Source organism: Lytechinus variegatus, chromosome 14 (assembly GCF_018143015.1).
Source record: "Lytechinus variegatus isolate NC3 chromosome 14, Lvar_3.0, whole genome shotgun sequence".
Taxonomy (NCBI): Eukaryota; Metazoa; Echinodermata; class Echinoidea; order Temnopleuroida; family Toxopneustidae; genus Lytechinus; species Lytechinus variegatus.
The window spans coordinates 11,823,106-11,848,913 of NC_054753.1; the positions used below are offsets into that span (position 1 = coordinate 11,823,106).

General features: G+C 37.4%; 1 protein-coding gene across 1 annotated transcript in view; it reads left to right on the plus strand.

The window, feature by feature from the left end:
• Window positions 1-4,839: 4,839 nt before the first annotated feature.
• The window catches only part of LOC121428199 (nidogen-2-like), a 33,416-nt gene continuing 12,447 nt past the window's right edge, over window positions 4,840-25,808 (plus strand). The window contains exons 1-4 of the mRNA XM_041624809.1: window positions 4,840-5,230; window positions 7,290-7,514; window positions 15,487-15,661; window positions 20,388-20,521. Coding sequence (XP_041480743.1) covers window positions 4,984-5,230; window positions 7,290-7,514; window positions 15,487-15,661; window positions 20,388-20,521 — 781 coding nt within the window. The 5' untranslated portion in view covers window positions 4,840-4,983. The remainder of the gene's footprint in view (window positions 5,231-7,289; window positions 7,515-15,486; window positions 15,662-20,387; window positions 20,522-25,808) is intronic.

Consider the following 25,808-nt stretch of genomic DNA (forward strand, 5'->3'; position numbering starts at 1 on the left):
AGCCGGATCCGATTGACCGTCAGGCACATTTTCGACACTATACCAATTATATTTTGGCAACTCTTTTTTATTTATATATTGTAAAGAAATGGCGGCTTGTCATTGTTCAAAACTCTCCTTCACCCGACAAAGGAAAATGTGATTGGTATAGTGTCGAAAATGTGTCTATCTGACGGTCAATCGGATCTGGCTCGCCCTAACCATTAACCCGTCTCTGTGGTCTAGTGGTTAAGGCACCGGCGTTCAAAGCTGGGGGCCCGGGTTCGATTCCCGGCAAAGACATTTTTTCGGCATCACCAATTTTTCCAAAGGGTAGATAGCTCTGTGGAACCTTGATTTAAGCTACGCCTACCATTGATCTCTTCATCCATTTCTTTACAATATTTAAATAAAAAAGAGTTGCCTTAAAGCTGTTGTACATGTAAAGCTTTACACATTTGTATTTCTTCTCCCATACGTGTACTGTATCAAAGCAATAGCTTCGATCCAGCTGAGGCATGGCGGCTTGTCATTGTTCAAAACTCACCTTCACCCGACAAAGGAAAATATAATTGGTATAGTGTCGAAAATGTGTCTATCTGACGGTCAATCGGATCTGGCTCGCCCTAACCATTAACCCGTCTCTGTGGTCTAGTGGTTAAGGCACCGGCGTTCAAAGCTGGGGTACCGGGTTCGATTCCCGGCAGAGACATTTTTTCGGCATCACCAATTTTTCCAAAGGGTAGATAGCCCTGGGGAACCTTGATTTAAGCTACGCCTACCATTGTTCTCTTCATCCATTTCTTTACAATATATATATACATATATATACATATATATATATATATATATATATGTATTTACATACATAAAAACAATTGGAAGCTTTCTGAACATCAAAATCAATCGACTATCGCTTTCCCTTTTTTTTAAACAATAAAAAATAAACATCAGTTTGCAACGGCGCATCTGCAGAAGAGATCATTTGCGGTGATGGATACAATCTCAACTACACGTTACCAATGTTCGAAACATGTTCTGAGAGAGAACACCCTGAGATGGGAGTTGTGAAAACCATTCCAAAACTCATCCCGACGCTCACGATTGACTCAGGATGCTCAGACAGACGAAATAAGAGTCGTCTGCGCATCTGTCGGTTTCCAGGTATTTTATATACAGTTTATAATTTACCATTACAGAACAGCAGAGGCTGCACGGGCCTAATCACAACTGGCAGGCCAAAGATATTCATTCGACACAACCCATTGCTCAATTTTTGAATTTGATATTGCTGACTGACAAAAATGTATGAATATGACTGACAATTCAAAACTGATTCTAGGGAGGGTACCTACTGAACTTACTTTTTCCAAATTGGAAAGATATATCACCACTATGGAACTAAATTTTTACTGGCGGAAGAATTAGGGTCATGTTACTCTCTCAAGTGATGAATTTGGTCCCATCAGGTGTAGTCTTGGTAAATGCTGATCTATTTTTCAATTGAGCCGGTCGAGGTACCCTTTTCTGGTAAGATATGGAATGTCAGACATTTATCCTATCCACTGGTAGTAAACATTCAACCCTCGAATTTCCTCCTTATTTTTTATGAATTCTTTTTAGTTGCCACTTTAACACACGAGTCTATGGGGAATGAATTAGGCCTGTGAGCCCCAGATTGGTTCTTCGGATCTGGAGGCGCAATAGATATATTAAACAACGATGTTACATTTCTAGTCAATGTTATAAAATGCTCGTCGGCGATTAAGATGTTAAATCTTTGTTGAAATATTTCTTCAAGCTTTGTTAAAACGAAAATCTTAAAAAAAACCCTGATGAATTGATGTATTTAAAACTGGGCTGTATAAAATGTACATGCTTCTCTAAGGAAATTCATATATAACTGTATAAGCTCATTCCTAGTCACCCCTGTCCACTCTTACGCTTGATTGATATGAGTGTATGCATTTTTGTTCATGCACGGTTTTATTTTGGGTATATATACATATATATACATTGATGAATTCCATAGCGCTGCTGATACCATATGTTAGATGCTTGCAAGGCCCTTTGTTTCTTCTTCAAATTGGAAAACACAGTGAAGTAAACATGGGGAAATAGAACTTAATGCAATGTCCTTAGACTGCCTTTTTCAAATGCTACTTATTTCTCTCACAAATGGTCACTGAAGACTGCCTCATGAATCCATGTATAAACGGCTGGTGTGAGGAGTCTGTCATTAGCTACATTTGCCATTGTTCACCCCGTTACACAGGAGAGAGGTGTGAATCAAGTAAGTTTTCAGAATATTGTTTTGAAGTTTCTTGACGAAATTAAATGCATATCTGGTTAGCCATGTATGCATTTTTAAGTGTCAATTTTCATAAAACCTACTGAGACTCAAACTGTTTGTCTTTAAAATTAGGCATATCCTCTTTCAAACTGGAGAAATGCACTTATATTTTCCATTAAAATTGCACTCCGGCGCGCAGTAGTACAAGACTTTCTCCATTATTATTTTTCCCGATCTGACTAGCGCACTCGTTACACCAATTAGATAATAACATTGAAGAATGAATGTAATCTAAATATTTAAAAAATCTCAGGAGTACTTTATACTATACATAATTTCAGCCTTTTTTTCTTGATTTTAAGACTATAGATAAAACTATCGAACTCCACTTCCTCGACTTTCATTTCATTAAAAAGATAACTAAAACAGTATTGCAGATGTTTAATCGAAATTGTTATATAATTTGTTTTACCCTCATTTTATCATACTTGTATGATTATCATAATTGTTTGTTGTTTATTACCGAAAACATTTATCTATTTCCTTTGTATGGCTACATTGTATACGTAGTACTCTATTCCCTTGTAATCATTTGTATGGTTATTATTTCTTATGTGTGTATTATGTCGAGTCGAAATGAGTAAAGGAAACTTGAACTTGATTTCTTATCGTTTCTTTATTTTTGATTTATAGTGTTCCCAAACTCAACCGTTCCACACTTGTCGGAAACAGAAGGTAGTTGCATTTTATAACAAAAGTTATATACTGTATATCAAATGTGTTATACTATCTTATTCTGCTTGTCATCTTTTAGGAATTATGTGTTCATTTTATTTATTTTTCTTTATTCTTCTTTACCCGTTTTCTTCCTTTCTTCTCCCCTTTTATTGTGTTTTTCTTCTTCTTTTCTAATTATTATCAATATTTTCGTAATCTTTTTAGGGATATGTTTTCATTTAGTTATTCTCCTTTATTCTTCTTTTCCCTTATCTTCCTCTCCCTTCTTTTTTTCTTCAGATTATTTGTTCATTTATTTAATATCTTTTCTTTTTTTCTTTTCACTTTTCTTCCTTTTTAATTTTCCCTCCTCCTTTTTCTTCTTTGACTCATTTTTTTCCTTCAGTTCTCCTTAATTTCATCATCATCATCATCATCTTCTTTATTCTCTCTCTCTCAATACATATATATGCATATATATATATATATATATATATATATATATATATATATATATATATATATATATATATAAATAAATAAATAAATATATATATACAGCGCGTACAAAAAAGTTTACACTTTGAAAAAGCTCTGGGAATTAAAAATATACAACATTTGGGTAATATTTTCACATATGATCTTGGGTTCGGGTCTCATCTATCGAATGAAAGTAAAAGTTTTGACAGAATGTTACACTTTAGTGAGCACTGTCCATTTTTGTAAAGCTCACAGAAATCTGTTTGCGCAGAAATGCTCGTTTTCGCGCTGTGTCAAGGAGAAAGGGCGAAATCAAACTAACCCTGTGAAACATATCTCATACATTTCCCTTGCACTTTTAGTCAATTAAAATGAAACAGATACATTCAAGCATTTTGTAACAATTTTGCTACCCAAATCAAAATCTCAACACTTATTAATCGCAACCTTTACTCTTTTTGTGCCAGCTGAATCTGAGGACATAACTGAATCTGAACAAAAGTTATATCAGACATCTCCATCATTTTTTCACTAGGTTTCTATCATTTAGAGTGGGTTTACATTTCATTTTTTTTTCATTTAATACTTGTTTCTCCACATTTTTCCCAAGCTTGACAATGATTAACAAAATAAAAATGAAGCCTGAGCCATTTCATGTGAATCACAGCTCAGTGTAAAGCGAATATCGTCACGATGGCCTCGGTGTGAGGGGAGTAGGGTGGGGCGCAATGCGCTCTTCGAATTGTGTCGGACAAAGAAACAAGTTTAAAGGTAAAACATATCTTTAAATCAATTTTACAAGCTAAATTCCACGTGTTATCCATGATAAAGGTCTACTTTTATTTGCATAACTATTTCAAAATTCTGCGCAAATAATTTTTTACTAACTTTCCTAAAGTCTTTAGGATATAACAAATGTATGATTTTACAGGATTTTTTCTAAGTGTAAACTTTCTTTTGATACGCACTGTATATTAATGTATATGTATGCCACAGGTATATAGTAACGATAGGAATATAAATTAAAAAAAAATATAAAATTGTGAAGATAGCACTACTTTCATGTCTTTGGAAGAGTATATGCTGGAAGAGTATATGCTTAAAGAGGGGGAAATGAATTGTCAAGGTTCTCCCTTTCTTATTGTTTCATTCATGCAGGACCCTGTTTTGGTATGTCACAAGAACCAATGCTTCTTGAATAAGCACGGGGTTTGCTATCACGGAACAATTGTCACTCTACTGAGAAAACAAAAAACTTCACTCAAGCAATGTCAGATTAGGGGAATCTTATACGGGTGATCTTTAGACACCTTTTGGTCTGACAGGTGCTCCATTGTATCCGAGAACTTCTTAAAGATGGTCCTGTGGAGTGGCATGATTGAATCTCATGTGCACCTTTTTATGAGTGTGTAGTGGCCTTATTTGAAACCACTGACATTTTAAACTTAACGAATCATTATCAAAAATATATTCCCGCTGAACTCTCGTATCTTACCATAGCTCCTAGTCCCGTCATGCCCGTGGTGTACAACTGCCCAGGGAACATCAACCAATCCGTGAAGGTAGGATATGATGGCATTGAAGTATTCTGGATTTCACCGAGCGTCTCCAATCCATCCGGGACACCAACCTTCGTGCCTAACATCGGCCCAGGATCTTTCTTTAATGTCACTGATGAACCAGTGGAGGTCATCTATACAATCGCCGATGGCACTGGCTGGGTCGATGAATCATGTTCGTTCCTCGTCTCCGTATATTACAGTATGTATCGATATCGTAAGCACATATCGTCACGGTCGGCGGTCATCCGAACCGTCGTATCACACATACTGCCATACAAACCCATTTAAGAGAAGATCGACTGCAAGGTTAGCTATTATCTTCACACTTAGTTCCCCAGCCTTAGTTACAACATATTCATTGCTTAAAAAGTATTATGGTTGGAAAGACCAAGACAGTTGCTTGACACTGGTATCCTTATTTTTACACAAAACTAAGAGTCAGGGGGAAAAACATCGCCTAAGAGCTACATGCTCGTAATTCTGGTTTGAGCGGCTTAGATTTTCCCTGTACAAAAATGCCACAGGGAAAAGCGATATGTAATGTTTTGACTGACCGCAATTCAAATGCGCGAGATCAGTCAAAACTTCGTATCGCTGTTCACGTGAGAAGTCAATGCAGTATTGGCTGACCGCGCGCATTGAAATTGCGGTCATTCAAAACGTATGGCTATGTCATAGTACGTTTCGAATGTAATTTGCGCATTTTGTCAAAAATTTGCATGACATCGCCGTGAAAATCCCCTCATCTCATAAACTAAAAAAAGGAAAAATCATAGAAATTAATTTGTAAATAGAATAGGATTTTCCTGCAAAAATATCAAGTCGATTTTGTGACCAAAACTGACCGATACCACGGTTCGGATGAACGCCGACGACATATATCCCTATTAAATCAAACCAACATTCAATTGGGCTCCAACTAAGCGTCATGTATGAACAACATTTGAATGATTTTTATTTGGAATTTGTTTCCTATTATGCAAATATGCGAATTACCCCCCTTCCAAAATCTCAAACTTTCCTCAAATTATCAAATTATAGGATAATTATAGTGCGTTGAACGTATTTCAAAAGGAAACATGACATATGTTCTTACTACAAATGCTCCTCGGTTCTCTGAAGATATAAAGGGAGATTTTGAATTGCTTTAAGTTAAGTTTTAAGGTTCAGAAGCATGTGAGAATTAGGATTACACATTTATCTTCTAATTTTTTTGACTAAGTTTCATGATCAAAGTTTGGCGAAAATCATTTTTACGAACTTTCCTTTTAATAATTTAATTGGTGCTTAGTCAATCGTCATTAACTTAAAAAAGGTCTCTACCAATTAATAAATATTGAATAGGTTTCAGCATATTACAAAAGTATTATTTTATAGGATTATTTCAAAACGTTTTTGTCTTGCATGCATAGAAGATCGTGACTATATAGGATTCGCTTTCCCGACGGCGGCGGCGTCAACATTAATGCAATTTTGGACCTAGTTCATGAAACTTGGATGCAAGGATAATTAAGTGTTACTGAACATCCTGCCTGAGTTCCAGGTCACATGACTAAGGTCAGAGGTCATTTAGGGTAAATGAACATATTTTTTTTTAATTGTTGATAATTTGTCTATATTCAGCACTTTGCCATGTTGAATCGCGGACTGCAGCCGAGACTGCCATAGGCGCTCCACTCTTTTTTTGATACCCACTTTATAAATTATCGAGAAGCAAAAGACTGTACATGGTGTCAACAGGCGACATATATAAGCGTGGCGCGGCACACCGCAAAATCTCCTGTGTTGATTAACACTAGCCCGGAATCTATATATGTCCACACCAGAGAAGTTTTGAAATAACACCAGTTTGGAATGAAACAGCATCGCAATGCTGTTTTTATACTAATTGGTGTTGTACAAACACCTATCTGGTGATAGACCAAAACTGTTGTTGTTTAACACTTCTCTGGTTGTTAAAATACATAGATTCCGGGCTCGTGATAAATTAACACCAGAGTTTTTGCAGTGCATGATTGCAGCCCCGGTCGATCCAAAGCTGTTTTTATGCGCTATTCTTTCAATATGTCTAGATTTTGTTCTTTCTTCAATTCCTAAGAACTGTATAAGATCGAATTTGTATTCAAGAGTTTAGGTCTTCAAAATGAAAATGTATTGCACGCAAAACATAGTCCTACAATTTTATTTTCGAATCATTAGTTTACATAGGCAGGAATAAAATCTCTGGAACACGGCTCTTGTCCTTTCATTCAATCTAGAACCATCAAGAAAGATATTTGTGACGGATCATGGACGTATGTTCATGGCCGATCTAGACGATTTAGTGTTCAATGAAATCCCCTCAAGTGGCGATCCATATTTCGTGACATATGATGATGTGGATAAGAGATTATACTGGTCCGACTGGACAAATAGAAGGGTATACCGCTCTGACTGGAAAGGGGGAAACATGGAGGAAGTTACCGCACCCAACGCTATATCTGGTAAGAGAGAGCGGAGAGAGAGTCGATTGAAAACAGCGTTTGGTCTGCATGGTCAGTTTACTCTAAACACATCTGACAGCACGCCCAGTGCTCCTGCTTGCACTCTTTTGATCACCCGCTTTCCCTCTTTAGTTTTTTTTGCCACACCCTGTCAATCTGTGCGAGCTGTTTCCCCTTTCCCCATTTTCAGGGAATTGACTTGGGTCCTATTTCTGAAGAGTTACAACTGTTGCAACTTTTCCATAATGGCATCTACCATGGTACCCTTGATTTTGATTGGCTGCTGAGCCATGTTTCCATGGTAGTTCCCATAATAGCAAAGTACAACCGATGTAAGTCCTAATGAGACGGGCCCCTGGAGTTTGCATTTTAACCTCAGAGATTGTAATTTAGCATGAACCCTCACTCTAACTTTTCACAAACCTGTAAAAAGCTGCAATATCTGTTATATTTAAATTTGGCTGCATTTATGGCAATGCCTTTAATCTGGCAAATCCCCCAAAGTGCATTGCCCCTGTTTCTATGAATGTGTGTGACCTAAAACAATTATAGTCGGAAGGATATAAACTAGAATTGCGTTTTATTGGATAATCTTAGCGATTTCATATCAAAAATTTAATTTGGTCGGATGCCCGATTTTATAATAAAAATATATGTGCATTTATGTCTTTGTTATAAAGCTAAGGTTACACCAATACCGAATTCTCGCGAATAAATTTGGGCTGATTCTGCCTGAATATGGCCTGATTCTGATGAATTGGGAAAATTCAGAACCTATTCGTCTCTGATTCTTCGAGGAGCGCTCCGAATAGTTCCACCCGAATAGTGGCAAGAATTAACCCGAATGGTCACCCGAATCGGAACGAATATGGCCATGTGCGACGAGCTCGGACCGTTGCTGGGGGGGGGGGGGGCAATCAGGTTTTCAAGACTCTCTTTCAGAACTAATTTTCAGTTCCCGAGATTCTCCGAATGACAAAAGCTCCGATCAGAATCCGCATGCCCCGTTCACAAGATCCCTTTCATGAAACATATCCGTTCCGCCAGCCCCGCGGGGGGGGGGGGTCACTCTTCACATGGACTGCTACGCACCCGCGTCCAGAAAAAGCGTCGAAAAGGGTCCCGTTTCAGGCACTCGGGCGTCGTCGACGTCTCTGGTAAAAAGGGTTCCATTTCAGCACCATTCACTGGTAAATCGCCTTTTAGGGTAGCCCTTTCTCTCTCTCTCTTCACACCAATTAGGGTTGCTAATTTGGCTATGAAGATTACGCCATTGAGGGGTGCAAATAATAGATCTACGCCATTTGGGGTTGCAAATTTGAGATTTGGGAGCGGAACTAAGCCATGAACACTATGAAGGGCGTGATGTTAAGGGATGCAAAATACAGGGACAAATTATGCTGGCCTTACTTGCAAATAGTTGCAATATATATTTATTTTTTAAATGCCGAAAATTTATACCTGTTGTGTGTAACATCATTTTACATCAGTAATCAGATTTCGATATGTTAACACCACTTAGGGTGGCTTTTCTCATGGGTTACGCCATTTAGGGTTGCAATTTTATTAATGTAGGTGATGAGTGACCCCCCTCCGGCCCGGCTTGCGATTTTTTTTCCAACCGCAGTTCTGGAAGCCAATAAGAAAATTCATGAATTGCGTCTTCGGAAAAAGGGTAAGCATGCGCGTGGACCAAAAAAATTGGGTCGTTCTTGTACGCGTTGGCATGTGTGAATCAGCACCTTCAAATTGCCGGTAACCTTTATATTGGCCTAAGGCTTTAGATCTAAAAATTTTTTTAGATGCAATTCTTAAACACTCATCAAATTGCCAATAATGACAGGAAAGAAATGCTAGCCTAGCCTAGGCTATGACTTGCCTAGCTAGGCTAGTTCATTAACTTTATATCAAATCTGGACCTGCCTATTATGCCTGCAGCTGATTGATGCCATGGTTAACTTAGAATTTGTTAATTCCGAACTTTACGTTTAATTACGTTAGACCAATTGGATTGGTCGCCTTGGTTTAATAGGTCTAGTCCGTATCTAGTATTGCCCATTTGGAGCATGGGAAATTAAGAAAAATAATCATTGGTAAAGAAATCCAGATTGATCTATTATTTTTTGTTGATCAAGACGGAAATCAAGATCGAGAGTTTACTATGCGATTGCAATAAAATGCACAGCCGTGCGTTATAATAAAACGTGCATGTTCTGCTCACTGTGCCTGACGTTAGAATACCAGGGGCCGCGGAAGCTGGGGGCTTTAGTCCCCCACTTTTTTACAAAAGCGTGTACAAAAACGTAAAAATGACTGTATGATTGTGCTTTTTGCATGGTCAGCCCCCCCCCCACTTTGAAAACCATTCCGCGGCCCCTGTGTATTGTTCATGCTGATACAGCGTAGAAGGTCTAGAGAAACTCAACCATTATGGAATACGAGGTCAATGTGTCTCTTTTTTTTTAAGACTACTTAAATAATCGAAGGCAATATGTCAATTTTAACAGTTGCGACTCCGATTCTCTTTTAGTTCGATTTGGTGTCCCTCAAAGTTCCATATTAGGCCCACTTTTATTTTTGCTCTACATTAAAGACATTATTAGAACCTCTATTTTATCCCTAGTTTTATTTTCCGACGACACCAATATATTTTATTCTCATAGAGACCTTAATTCATTAAACAATATCGTAAATCGTGAAATTGACAAAGTATCAAACTGGTTCAAAGCCAACAAACTCTCCCTTAATACAAAAAGACACATTTTATGTATTTCAGACACCATTCCCATAACATTAACACACCGATTCACATTAACATTGACGGCACCCCCTAGAACAGAAAAACCAATCTAAATTTTTAGGTATAATTATGGATGAATCTTTGACTTGGAATAAACACTAACACCATGTTACGATGTCCGTTTCCAAAAGCATTGGGATAATTTAAAGTTAAAATTCACTCTTCCTGACAAAACTTTATTCTTGTCATACAATTCATTAGTCCTCCCTTATATATACATAGTGTAATATCGTGCGGGCAAATTGTGGTTATTTCAAACTAAACTCTATCTTTAAACTACAAAAAAAGAGCAATCCGTATATGTGCTCAGGGTCACATTACTTGGCTCATTCTGACCCACTGTTTCGTAAACTTACAACCTTAAAAATCTTTGTCAATACGACTCAAGTAGCTATCTTTATGTTCAAATATTTTAATAATCAACTTCCTCCGTCCTTTAATAATATGTTTAGGTTTAACAGGTCTGTTCATTCCTACCCAACCCGCACATCAGGAAACCTTCATCTCACCAACCCTAATTCATTAGTAACTCATAAATCAATTCGACATTATGGTCCCGATATTTGGAACAACTTTCCAAACAACGTTAAGTCATGTTCAACAATATACTCATTTAAAGCCACTATTAAAAGAAAAACCATCGAATCACATGCATCCCCCTTTTCAAGTTAATTATTCAACTGCCCTTTACTGCACCCGCACCTGCACCTGCATTGCACCCACTTGATCAATGAAGAAAGAACTTTATGCACCATTTTACGAGGCCGCCATCATTTTCAAGCTTAACCGCTCACGATGGCGGTATCCTGCATTCCTTTAAACTGTTATTTTCTTTTCATTGAATATTGCTTCTTGTTAATATTTATTTTTCATTGCTTTGCTATGACTATTGCTTAAATTGTTTTGTAAAACTTAATTGTATCACCTAGATGTTACACTCTAAAAAATGAAGTGCTAATTAGCTCTTAAAGAGCGTGTATAGTGACTGCACTTCGGAGTGCTGATTTGTCTAGTTCAAATTTGAATTAACTAGACATATCAGCACCCCGAAGTGCAGTCACTATACACGCTCTTTAAGAGCTAAATTAGCACTTCCATTTTTAGAGTGTATGTTGCATATTTATGCTGAGTGCAGAAATAAAATAAAATCACATTTATTTAGATCTAGGAATAGCTCTGTCCAAGGGCGCCGGAAGCGGGGGGGGGGGGGCAGGGGGGGCACTTGCCCCCCCTAATAAAAATTTGGGGGGGGGCAAAACGAGATTTTGCCCCCCCCCCAACGTGCCCCCCTGAAAGATGAAAAATGATAAATTATTTAATGACAAAAGTAAATGAAGGCACTTTTCTGCCTGAAAATTGTCATTTCCATTGTCAAAAATGAAAAAAAAATTCCCCTGACGGGGCAAATACATTATCATAGTAAGCCTCGCATCTTTTGACGAACAGTTCCTCTGTGAAACATAGCTTTGATAAGCACCTTTTCCATCTTATTACAGTGTGATAACGTTTAACATTTTAATGAATACATTTCAGACTAAAAGCGAATGGCAAATTGATAGTGGTCCACCAATGATATAGGTTTATAATTCTATGATGCTGGCTGTGTCGTCTAACAAACGCGCGGTCGCCCAGAAACGCTCAGACCGTACCGGACACGATATCACTAACGCGCGTGAACACTAGTTACTCGAGCAAGATATGGAATCTATGTCATAGCTGTCAAGCCCAGAAACCATAACATATCGAGAAACTTGTTTCAATTATTTCATTTTCAACTAAATATAAATTGAGTTAATACAGTGATAACAAGAGAGCGGTGATGGCTCAGTCGGTAACGCGTCTGCCCGTCGAAGTCGAACCAAAGATCGTAGGTTCGAGTCCACCCTGGGCGGATGACTGAAGTCAGTGCGTTGTGTGTAAACGTCTCTCCCATGTTTCATAGATGCAGGCTATGTTTCAATGGAAAACACTCCGTCCCTCGGATAGGACGTTAAATGGAGGCCCCGTGTAGAGGAAAGTCACCACCTTTGCACGTTAAGAACCCACTGCACTATTCGTATAAGAGTAGGGGGAAACCCCGGTGTCGAGGTCCACCTGTTCCCCCCCAATCAGTTATATCGGGAGGAGAGACCTGTGGATCATAGTGATTCAGTTCGCTTTTCGCCTCCCAGGCACAGGTGACGCCAAACAAATGATCATGATGATAATAACAATTCAGTGCCCTAAAGAAACTACCAAGGTTATTTCAACTCAATATAGACATGTTATCAGAAAATTACACTCAGAATAATCATGTGTAGAGGATTATAATTTATGATTTGTAAAAATGGTGAATCCCACTCGAAAGCAACTTAGAGATAATGTTTAGCATGTAAACAATAAAATCATCGGTGAAAGTGTCTTCTTGACCGGACTCATATTATCCGAGATATGAATAAAAATGTAAAGAATATAAAAGAAAAAAATAAGCGTCACAGTATACTGCTCTACTATAAAAAAAAATCTTAAGATATTTTCACAGCCCCGTATTTTCCTCTATTCCTTTTCATTGGCATGATTGGAAGGCGTTTTGTCTGATACTATTTCAGCTCATATATAGCACTTATGTATTTTAGATTCCAAAACTTCTTCCCATTACCTGTTACTAATCAGATCGAGATGGCAGCTATGTTCTCTGGTTCATCCCAGCTTTTGTTATTCATGGACGTTTGCAAAAATAAAAAATAAAAAACCCGGGAGTGGGTGGGGCTGCAAGACCTAAGTTTTCGAAGAAACGTAAGAGCGAGGGGATTTGTGATGGGGGAGCTTTTGCATTTTCTAGAATAAAATTGAAGGATTTCATGCACACTTCTGGTGAATTTTGTGAATTTTGCCCTCTCGATCGGCGGCCCCGGCTGCGTACGGTCATGTTTGTCATCTTAAAGTCTTTAAAAGGCCTATATTACATTGGTTTGAAACAATTTCGTTTGCAATAAGGCTCGTAATTTTGCTGGAACTGCGACCCTGGTCATGAAGAAACACCAGGCTGGGTCAGAAGGGAGGAAACAGAAGGAGCAAAAAGAAATCCAAGACTGTTTAATTCTCAAGACATTTATTTTTGAATGCACTTAGAAACGCAACTTTTATACTCCATTTTTACACAAAATCCTTACCGTGGGGGGGGGGGGGTCCCATAGCCTCTCCCGCTCGATCGCTTCGGTATCTCACGCTGTCAAAAATATTGTGCCCCCTTCAGGATTTTGCCCCCCCCCAAAAAAAAAAAAAACTGAAAGTGTTCCGGCGCGCCTGGCTCTGTCTTATTAAAGGCTACTTAAATAATTGGTCTAACCTAATTAAATGTAAAGTTCGGAATTAACCGAAGTTAACCACGGCATTACTCGGCATTATTTCACAATTTTTATACTATGAACACATCTATCCATTCATACCCTACGCGGAACTCTTCTAATTTCCATTTAATCAACCCCAAATTGCTTATTGCGCAGAGATCCATAAGACACCATGGTCCTGATTTGTGGAACTCTCTACCAGAATCTATAAAAAGATCCACGTCTCTTTACTCATTTAAGGCAAACGTTAAATCTATGTTGATATCAGAATATTTGAAGTAAAATTTCTGTGTCGATGTGTCATCATTAAAGCATCATCACCATCATCATCCTCTCCATCGCCTTCATCTTCACCATTTCACCATCATCTTCATCCTTATCATCTCCATCTTCATTGATCAAATTACATTACTGCTGTTTTTCATGAAATGTACTGTATATCGATTCTGCTGTATTAATGTATTATATTAATTAATGAGTTTTAACCTGGGGTTGTCATTTTTTCAAGCAATCTGCTTATGATGACAATCCGTCTCCTGCAAATTGTAAATGTTAACTAATTTGGTATGAGATCAGTTTTGTTTGTAATGATAATTTTAGTACACTTAGTTATGATTCATGCCAAAAAAGTTCTCAATATACTATGTTTGTTATGTTATGGAAAATGTATTATATACAAATGATGTAATTGCAGAAGTAAACAATAAAATCAAATCAAATTAGGCATTAACAGGTCCAGATTTGAGATAAAGTTGATGCGATATAGCCTAGTATTTTGTTTGTCATTAATGGCATTTTGATAAATGTTCAAGAATTGAATCGAGATATAAATCTAAACCTATAAGGCATTTGTAACTAATTCAAGGGTACCGGTAATTTGAAGGTGCTGATTAATGGCAACGTGAACGCTAACGACGTCTAGTCCATGCGCATGCGCTTATTCCGAAGACGCAAGTCATGAATATTCATATTGGCTTCCAGAAATGCGATGGGAAAAGTAATTCTAAAAAAAATCCAAGGCTTTACCTCGCCTTATTTTATTCACTCGTCTTCCTCCTCTTTTTTCTTATACTCTTTGCCCCCCCTTTTTTTCTTTCTTTCTTTCATTTTTTTTTCTTTTTGCTCCCCCAATAAGGGGAGGGGCAGGTTCGGCCCACTGGCTCCGCCTATGACGAATGTGGCCCGAATAAATTTTGTTGTGTCAACATTCGAGAGTCGTTTTGATGGTTTTGGGTTGGTTTTGAACACATTTCAAAACGAGCCGAATTTTTCGCCAATGGTCCCGAATTTTCTAGCATTCGCGGAAGGCGAACAAATACGTTTTCGTGTATTCGGATGGATTCGCAGCTCAGTTCTGGTGTAACCCTAGTAGCTTCATAAAATGAAAATGGGCTGAAATTTAATGGCCAAGTCAATCCCAGAAAAACGTTGATTTAAATCAATATAGAAAACTCAAACAAGCATAATGCTGAAAATTTCATTGAAATCGGTTGAAGTTATGGCATTTTAAAGTTTCGCCTTTTTCCACATATGCACAACTCAGTGACATGCAAATGAGAGAGTCGATGATGTCTATCACTCACTATTTCTTTTGTGTTTTATTGTTTGAATTATACATTACTTCAATTTTTACCATTCACATTAAGGACCAACGTAACAGAACCATAACATGTTGTAACAATGGTAATACCACATGTTTTTTAATCATATTTTAATATAGGCCTAACTCTGAGATTATTGCTCGTTTAATTTATTAATGATTACATCAGCATTAAGTGGCCCTTTGATAAAAGTACACCCAAAACTACATATTTTGATATAAAATTTTATACATTGTGTGTAGAACCGAATGGCGTTGCTATCGCTAGGAATGCAAGGAGACTTTATGTTGCTTATCGAAAAGGAGATAGAATTACAAGCATGTCGATACGAGATGGCAGTCCTTTTCCTGCAACTGAAACGGATGTGGCCGACTCACTGTTCCTGCCGAGAGCCTTGACTGTTGACGAAGTCCAAGGGTATGTATTGTAACCATGAGAACTGGATATCATTATTGTCCACAGAAGATTATACCCTGACTCCCTTGGGATTGATCATAGCCCAAATAGTGAAAAAAAACTAGCATAACGCCCAAAGTTTCATCAAAATCGGATGTAAAATAAGAAACTTATGAAATTTTAAAGTTTCGCTTAATTTCACAAAACAGTTATATGCACATACCGGTTGGTATGCAAATGAGGGAACTGATGACATCACTCATTTACTATTTCTTTTGTATTTCATTATATGAAATACGAAATATTCTATTTTTTCCGCATTGTCCTGTGGAACAAAGTTTTATTTCTCCCTGGACATGTGGAATTACCATTGTTTAACACTTTATGGTTCAGTCAAGTTGGTCCTTCTTGTTAAATCTGTAAAATTGAAATATTGTATCATTCAAACAATAAAAAAAATAAATAGTGAGTGAGTGACATCATCGATTCTTTCATTTGCATGTGACTAAATTGTGCATGGAACTATTTTGTGAAAAAAATAAGCGAAACTTCAAAATGTCATGACTTTCTTATTTTACATCCGATTTTGATGAAATTTTCAGCATTATGCTTGCCTGATTTGTCTCTATCAATTCAAATCAACATTTCTCTGAGGTGGACTTTACCTTTAAGTACTTTAATAACACCCATAAATGTAAGGCTATAACACCAACAATATAACACTAGAGTAAAATGACACGCTTGGAACTGTATGCATCCCAATCAATGCCACATATTTGGATCGTGCACTGCAAAAACTGTGGTGTTAAAACTGACACCAATCTGTGTTAATAGAGGACCACAAACTGAGGTGTTAAAATAACACCCTAGAGATGGAACATAACACCAGAGAGTGTAAATGTAACAACCATAGGTGTTGTAATAAGACCTATAGATGTAAAACTAACACCACCAATTTAAACACCGGTGTAAAATAACTGGTGTGGTCCTGTATGTACATCAGTCAACTCCACAGATTTTGCTGTGTGTGCCTTCACATACAGAAAGAATCTATCTAAATTATGAATGATGATAGTAGTCATCCTAATAGATAAAAATCATGATAGTGGTAATAATAAAGATAATCATACTAGTCAGGCTAGTTATAATATAGCAATCATTATAATTGCCACCACTACTTTATATTGCCATACTTTGATTGGTAAACTAATGATACAAATAACATCTACAAATACGTCGACAATGGTCATAATGGTGATGAATATAATGTAGTTATTAACATCATCTTATCATTATTGTTGTAAATTTCACTCTTCTTCTTTATCTTATTCTTCTTCCTCATCGTTTTTCTTCTTCGTCGTCGTCTTTCTCCTCCCCTTCTTCTTCTTCATCTTCGTAACCTTCTTCGTCCTCCTCTTTCTTCTTCATCACCTTATCCTTCTTCCTCCTCCCCTTTTTCTTGTTCTTCTTCTTTAATCAAATGAAGACACTGTACAGTAGGACTTATAACTGTTTTTCTGACCATCAGCCATTCTTCAGATGTTTGCAGAGTCTTCTGTTTAACCGTGTAATACAGAGTTATTCCCTCAGCGATGCACGGAGGGATTCGTCTTTTAATGTCACTCAATTGACAAGAACTAAAAAGTCTTTGTCGATTATTTGTGAACCAGAGCACAAATTTTCAATTCAATTCAATTTAAGGCTTATCAAAGCATGAGTCGCAGCCATATGGCAGAAAGGCTTATCAAAGCATGAGTCGCAGCCATATGGCAGAATTGAAAAAAAAATTATTTTGTATATACTGAGACAAGAAATTACTGACGTAAATCCGGTCTGATCAGGGAGGGGGTTAGTTTTAGGTCTCTAAAGATTTTTTTTCAATGGCTATAATGATGAATATGTTGAGTTATAAGCTATAGGCCTATTGAACTGCTGTTAATATGCAAACATGAGCGAACGAAGCGATCGAGCAAATTTTGAAAAGTTGGGAGACGGCATGATGACAAATATCGTCTTTCATGACATGAATGAAGTGTGATTATTGGATAATGCGGCGAGTGAGCATAGCGAGCGAGCAAATTTTCAGCAGGTAGAAGAAAGAATGTTGTTAAAAAACCTCTTTCAAGTGGTGTGTAATTATGAAATCACGGGCTATATGTACAGGGTTAAATAACTGCGTGCATGATAAAAGTATTTCACTTATTTAAGACTATCACAATGATGGTTATATTTTAATGGATTCGTAGTGACCTAAGCTACTGGATTTCAGTTAGTATCCAAATGCGAGAGTAGCGAGCGAGCAATTTTCCTATATTTGGAAGACAGAATATTACCAAAATCGTCTTTCAAGGTATATTATGGGAGACATTGCGGCGGTGAGCGTAGTTAGCGAGCCTTTAAATAGAATCAGACGTTCGTTTGAAATAAATGCATTAAATGGATGATAAGGTTATATTATTCATAGCGAAAACTTAAGAAGAATATGAACAAGAATTTTTTAAAAAGAGCAAATAGGGATTTAAATACATAATCGAGTTTTTTTAATGAAAAGTCATTTGCACACTAGTTAAAGGTAAGAGGAGATTAAAAACAAAAATACGATTGTGATTATCCGGAGCCACCACAGGCCACAATATGATATTCATATTGTTGTTTGATTAATGTAATTTAACATGATAAATTTGTGTAAAAAAAGGAAAAATGAATGTTTCATAGTGGCATTGATTTCATTAATGTCATCAGTAACTATACTTTTCAAGAATACGATAGGCCAAATATATTTCGCACAAAATTCCCGCTTCCCCAAAGGTACCAGATGACCCCCTCAGGGATTTTTTTCTTCGTTTATGATTAAACTTATAATCATATTTAAAAGTCATTTGCAATCACATATTCATAAACTGACTTATTACTAAACTCCCATGATGCAGTGAATTGCAAGTACTAAACCTAGGAATTTTTCAAGGTAAAATTCCTGTACGAATAGGTTGAGCGCGGGTGTGGCCGCGCGAGAAATCTTGCGTTTTTAGAATACAAAATTAGGCCAGTTTAAGCACTTTGACTGCATTTAAAGATGAATCTACACATTAACGGTAGTATTAACCATTTGATGTTTACATTTTTTTCTATCTTGAAAAGTGTGGGGGATGATTGTACATGCTCCCCCCTCTCAGAAAAGTGTAGAGGATTTATCCCCACCCCCTTCCCGGGATTTACGCCTGTACAAGAAATATGTATAATAAGGCAGGGATACTTGGGCAATGAAAATAAATATACACAAGACAATGAGAAAGTGGTAAAAATAAGAGCAATAAAAACAAACCAAGCAATGTTTAAAAGATCATTAAAAATATTTTGAAAATGAATAAAAGTGATGTTTTCCTCATTCAAAAAATATGATATTGCACGTATACATGAATTATGGCATTGCTTTTGAAGGAGTAATGGGTTTATTCAGGAGATCTTCAGAATAAAGTATTGGGGCTAAGTTTCTTGGAGGAGTTAAGAAGAAGGCACTTAGTGTTCGATGTTTGGTTAAAGACGTTGCGAAATCCAGACTGAGTTTCTCCCTTCTGGATTTACAAGTAGGAATTTAACATGAAAGGCAAGCGCTGGCATGTATTCCATAGTTTCCAAGCTGATGAAAAATTGGAAATGTATCGTTTTTACCAGAATGAAAGACTAAACTACGGTTATACACGAAGTTTTGACGAAGCATTCTTCATTGTCTTCTTCACCTAGGGCACTTGACATTACCGTTTTCTCTTCTAGAATCCATCGTACGTTGCTGGCTAAAAATTCCATAGCTATCCCAGTCAGCAAAGTATCTGGGGCCCGTGTGGGTTATATATGGGCTCATCTGGGCTTGGATTATGGGCCCCATATGAGCACCTCATATGGGGCCCATATGGGCTTTGCACCATCCAAACCATCAGGGGCCCATATGGGCCATGTGGGTTTCATATGGGGAAAATCTGGTCAAGACCACATGAAGCCCATGCAAACCCTAACCCCCTCATCTGGGCCCCTATGAAAACGATACTATGTTTTATATGGGTCCCATGTGGGCCCCATGTATGTTCACGATGTTTTAATCAATTAAAGAAAATATATTAATTTGTGTCATTAAGGTGACTTTACAACCCAATATTCTAATCCCTATCATTTTATCATATCATATAATCCTACATTCTAACCCTAATTCGTAATCCTAGCCTAATTCTATCCTACACCTAACCACTGAATCTTGTTATTGATTTCTATATACAGAGCGAGTTTGCTATACTTGACAGGCTATGGTTAATAACAATTTTCAATATTTAACCTTGAAAATTTTCTCCCTGAATTAAATGTTTCGATTTTTAATCTTATAATAATAATTACATACTTTTCTGAAACTTTTCATGGTGGAATCCTTGCATAAACATATTCATATTAATTGTTGTAGCTGTATTAGCTAAAATTTTGGTCATTTACTGTTGTATTGAATATTCATGAGTGCAGTCCAGATCGATCGATACTATGACGCCACATGGCCCATATATAATTATATCCCACATGGGGCCCAGATGTTTTTTGAGCCATATGGATTTCAAGTGGGCCAGCCCATATGGGGATTACATGGGACATATGGGCCCCATATGGCCCACATGAAACACATTATGGGGCCCATATTGGCCCAGATACTTTGCTGACTGGGTATGGCATTGAACCCGAGAAAATGCATTTGTTTTCCCCCGCTTTTCAGGTACCTCTATTGGACATCAGTGAAGATGGTTTTTCGTGCAGCTCTCGATGGAACCGGGATTTATCAAGTGGTTGAAAATCCAACGAGTGCAAATTTCGACGATGCAATCACTAGTCTGAACATCGATCTTACCAGTGAGTATGTCGGTATACATCCAATATCAGTCTTTTTTCCTTGCTTAACCAACCTGTATAATGGCAAACTACATTATCTTGTCATTTGGTCTGTTAACATGCATGGCGAGATACGTTGCCTTGTCAAGTGGAATTAATAGCCTACGTAAAGCGATGTATATCTTGTCAAGACAACTTTGAAATAAAAACCTAAACGTCAACATTGCAAGATAAATCTTGTTTAGTCGACTTACAAATAGACCAATCCCACTTCAGAGCAATGTAACATAATTATGGCAGGCCAGCCATAGGGGGGGGGGGGGTTACCAGGGCTATCGGCCAATCAGCAATGAGCTAGGTGCGCGTATGTACATTTCTTTTTTACGCATTATAATCAGTCATGACCGCCATTATACAAAACAACACTCAATCCGAATTCGACGATAGGTAGCTTTCGTATTCACTACGAGAAAACTCTAACACATCGATTCCTTTGAAAATGTAATTAAAATCACAATATGAGAGCTGAAAGGCTTCGTCGAAAGTTGGACTGGGCTAGCAGATCATCGAAAGATTTGCACCGGACGAACAATTGCAAATATGTCGTCGTCCAGGGGAGCGTTCATGAAAGGACTTGCAGACGTTTTATCTGACAAGTCCTTTTTTATCCGAAAGTTACTATAGTAACAGTGCTTCTCAACCAATCAGAATCCAGGAAAGTTATCAGATCTGACAACTTGTCGGACGAAACTATTGATGAAATGCCCCCAAGAGTTAAGAGATTCCGATGGAACCATCCCTATCCCCATCATAATGTGGTCTAGTGGTTAGAGCATGGGATTCATAATCGTTAGGCTGTGCGAGTTGGAATCCCCACTCTGCCATTGTCTGCACTTCAATAAAAAGGCCCAAGAGCAATGTAATGTATGTCGTCTATAAGGTCAACCGAGTGACTGATTAAACTAGACGTCCTATAAGTAATTTGTTAGATTCCAGCTTGGCGTTTACCAGCAAAAAGCTGTCCTGCCGAGTTCCTACAGGGGTTACCACCCCAGTTACCAAACAGAACAGGAGTTACTAAACAGAAAAACAAATATTGCGAGCGCGAAGAACGAATCAGATCACATGACTAAGGTCAAAGGTCATTTTAGGGTCAATGAACTTTAAGCATGTTAGTGGTATTTGTTTAATTTCCATCGTAACTTTTAATTTCTATGAAGCTAGTTCATAAAACTTTGACATAAGTATATTCCTGAACATCCCGGGCGAGTTTCAGGTCACATGACAAGGTCAAAGATCATTTAGGGTCAATGAACATTGCCATGTTGGGGGTATTTGTTGAATTACCATCGTAACTTTGAAAGTTCACTGATCTAGCTCACAAAAATTTGACATAAGAGTAATCAAGTATCACTTAACATCCTATAATAATAATAATAAACATTAATATAGCGCCATCTATCTAGAAATGTTCTATTCCGAGGCGCGATGTTATTATTATTATTACCCTGGCTTTAGCTCGAGCTACCTTTCAGTGCTCATGCATTCAAGGAATTAATCCTTCCGGGTACCCATTCACTTTACCTGGGTTGAGTGCAGCACAATATGGATAAATTTCTTGCTGAAGGAAATTACTCCATGGCTGGGATTTGAACCCTCGACCCTCTGTTTCAAAGTCAGAAGACTAATCCACTGGACCACAACGCTCCACACAATGCGAGTTTCAGGTCACATGACCAAGGTCAAAGGTGATTTAGGGTCAATGAACTTTGATTTGGTATGTTGTAGAGAGTTTCCCCGAAGTAAATGCGAAAAGTTCGGAGTTTAACTTGCCAAGTAGGATTCACTGGCCCGAATTCACATCGGTGGTTTTGAAATCCTCGGTTGAACCCATGGTTCATGCAGATTTCCTGTATAAATTACTATACGCTTATTTATATACCTCGTATGTCTAATGCTGATGCACGGTTTTGTCACATCATGTGCGCCGAAAATTTACGCCTGATTGCCAATGTTATAGTCTAGGATAGAAGAGACATAACCTTTTTTTTTATATATACAATATTTTTTTATGGTTTCTTGTCAATTCGAGGGTGCTGATTACGAATCTGAATGATGCCACTCGTCTAACCTTGAGCATTTTCCGCAATTCTGTCTGATAGGTACCTACAATGCGATCGCGAAGCGCAAGCTGAAGTCTTCGTATATTTTGACCCCAAACAGCGAGATTTTAAAGAATATATTTTAGGAATCAATTAAGAGTATGCATATCTCACCATAGTCATCTACTGCGAGTGCCAAGCACTTGCTGATTTTATAAGAAATACATCTGACACATATGGAACACTTTTTGTTGACATTGCAGTCATGATTATGATCATACGCATCTCACTAATCAAATATTGCGAGCGCTAAGTGCGAGCTGAAAATTTAGATAATTCAGACCTGAAGTGGGGGCATTCTAAGGTTTCTTTGTAGGAATTAAATGAGACCATACGTATTTCATTAACCAAATAATGCGAGCGCGAACGCGAGCTGGGCATTTTTTATATTCAGATCAGAAGAAGGGACATTTTTTTAAGGACTGATTTTTGGAATTCATGAAGAGCAGACTTATCTCACCAATCCATTAATGCGAACGTCATCACGGACAGGAAATGTTTCATATATAAGACGTTAACATGGGGCAATCACTTTTTGAGTCATGAAAAAGAAGCATATGTCACTACATAAAACAATGATAACTCAAGTGCTAGGAAATATATTTGTTTTTTTTTATAGACTTGAAAACGGGATGTTTTAGTACAACAGGATTATCTCTCGTTAACAGACAATGCAAGCAGCAGGAACAATGAAGACGTAGGCCCTAGGCAAATTATGTTTCTTGAAGTTATGATGAAAATGTTTCTTATGTAATGTAACATATTTCAATTTTTCAATTCAATTCAAGTTTATTCAACCATAAAAATGTGTATATACAAATCATACATAATTATGCAAACAAAATATGGCTAGGACCATAAAAAAGCAAACTGCTTGTAGATAATGGCCCCCAAAACAATATCATTGACATCATTTAAAATCAGAAACAGAAAACTAAGAAAACACAAATTTTATCAGCAAATATATAAATGTATAAACATACACACATACACGCAGCAACACACACACGCACACACACACAAACCCTGGTGATTTTATAGATTTTCCATTAAGTTGGCCCTACACATTTTTTTGAAACAGGATACAGTTGAAATTTTAGTTTATTCTTTTTTATTGAAATATATTTATTCAGGAAAAACACAAGATCAGTATAAAAACACTGTTTTACATCAAGGTCCTGAAAAGGTTGAAAACTTACATCAAAATTCTAAGCTGATAAGAATACGACCAGCTGCATGTAATAAGCTAAAAAAAAATACAATGGCAGTTCGTATTACGCAATTTCATTGAGAATCAGTATTTACAAGTTAAAATGAGAAAGAAAAGAGGAACCAGGAACCATTTGCAAACCTCGTGATCCATTTAAAGAGTAGGCCTACACACTACGCACCCATCCATCCATCCATTCACCCTATCACCCAACACACATTATTCCCTAATTCGACCCTCAATCGTGAATAAATTATTTTCAGTCACGCCTCACTATCCATTTAGTCCAGTCATTTTAAATTTTCACTTGGAACAAATTGCAACAGAATTTATTTCAATGCAGAACGTTTCTTTGAGGTCCATAGAAGACCATACTAAAAGTCCCAGAAAATCCGAATAGGGGAAAGTGTTCTAATTTGCATAAACATAATGGTTAATTTTGGTCATATTCGCTCATTAAGTTTACGTAGCAGACGACGCCAGTGTATACTATGTACTCAGACCCGATTGCAAATCATATCAATTCCTGCCTCGATATACTATAAACATTGACTTCCTCAAACTATCGCTGTATCATAAATATCAGTAAGCAAAGATTTATACCACAAGGACATTGTTACTATTAATATTAAATACATAAATTCGATTCTGTTTGGACTGTATTAATTGTTTAACATGAAAGGGTCTAGGCACGGAAACTATCATATGCTAGTCACGTGACATTGTACACCAAAATAATGACATTTTCTGCTTGCTCGATCTCAAAGTTCAAGAGAAAAATAAGATGTATAGCTATTAGACCTGCCACATCCTATTATACTACTATTTAACTGTATACCAAAGTAGCACTTTTTTCCGTATTTTGCCAATTTATGGGAAAAATCTGTCAATTTGGAGCCCCTGAAGAGGGAAGGGGTCGATGCGCCGTATTTTGCCAATTTATGGGAAAATCTGTCAATTTGTAGTCCCTGAAGAGGGAAGGGTCGATGCGCTGATAGACTAAACCTACTCATCTTTAAGTTTCAAATAATAAATGTGACTTAACCATATAGCAGAAATGCCTTTTGCCCGAATGGGGGGGGGGGGGGGGGTGTCAAAAACTGCAATTTTGAGACTTCGGGAACCCCTAAGGGAGGTATAGGCTTTGCTGGGCCAGCACTTCTTCATTGTAGTTGATGGAGGAAAATCTACTTTTTTATCTCCAACTGGTTACGAAACAATGAAAGAAGTTTGCTATAAGCAGAAACAACGTTTTGCCTTAATAGGGGCTCCAAATTGGCAGATTTTCCCCATAAATTATAAATAAAATAAGAAGGGGAAAATAGGCAAAAAGGGTGGGGAGACTTAGGGAACCCCTGAGGGGGTAGGCTTTGCTGAGCCAGAACTTCTTATGTAGCTGATATAAAGGATTTTTTTTTAAATGTCCAAGTGGTTACGAAACAATGAAGGTGGTTTGCTATAAAACATTCTTGCAGCAATGAGGCTCCGAATTGATAGATTTTTCCATAAATAGGCAAAATATGGAAAAGGGATGGTTGACTTCGGCAAACCCCTGAGAGGTAGGGCTTGCTGTGACAGCACTTCTTTGTATGTAGCTGATGGAAGAAAATCAAATTTTGTTATCTCCAAGTGGTTCCAAAGAATAAAAGTGGTCTACTGCAAAGGGGGAAACGCCTTTTACCTCATTGGGGCTCCAAAATTTTACAAGAAATGGGTAAAATACGCTTAAGGGGTGGGGTGATTTCAGCAGCTCCCTAAAGGATGTAGGCTTTGATGTGCCAGCACTTCTTTATACGTAGCACATAGACAAAAGACTACTCTTTTGTTTCCAAGTGGTTTTAAAACACTAAAAGTGGCTTACACTGTAGCAGAAACATCTTGCCTCAATGAGGGCTCCGGATTTATAGATTTTTCCATAATTTGGCAAAATATGGAA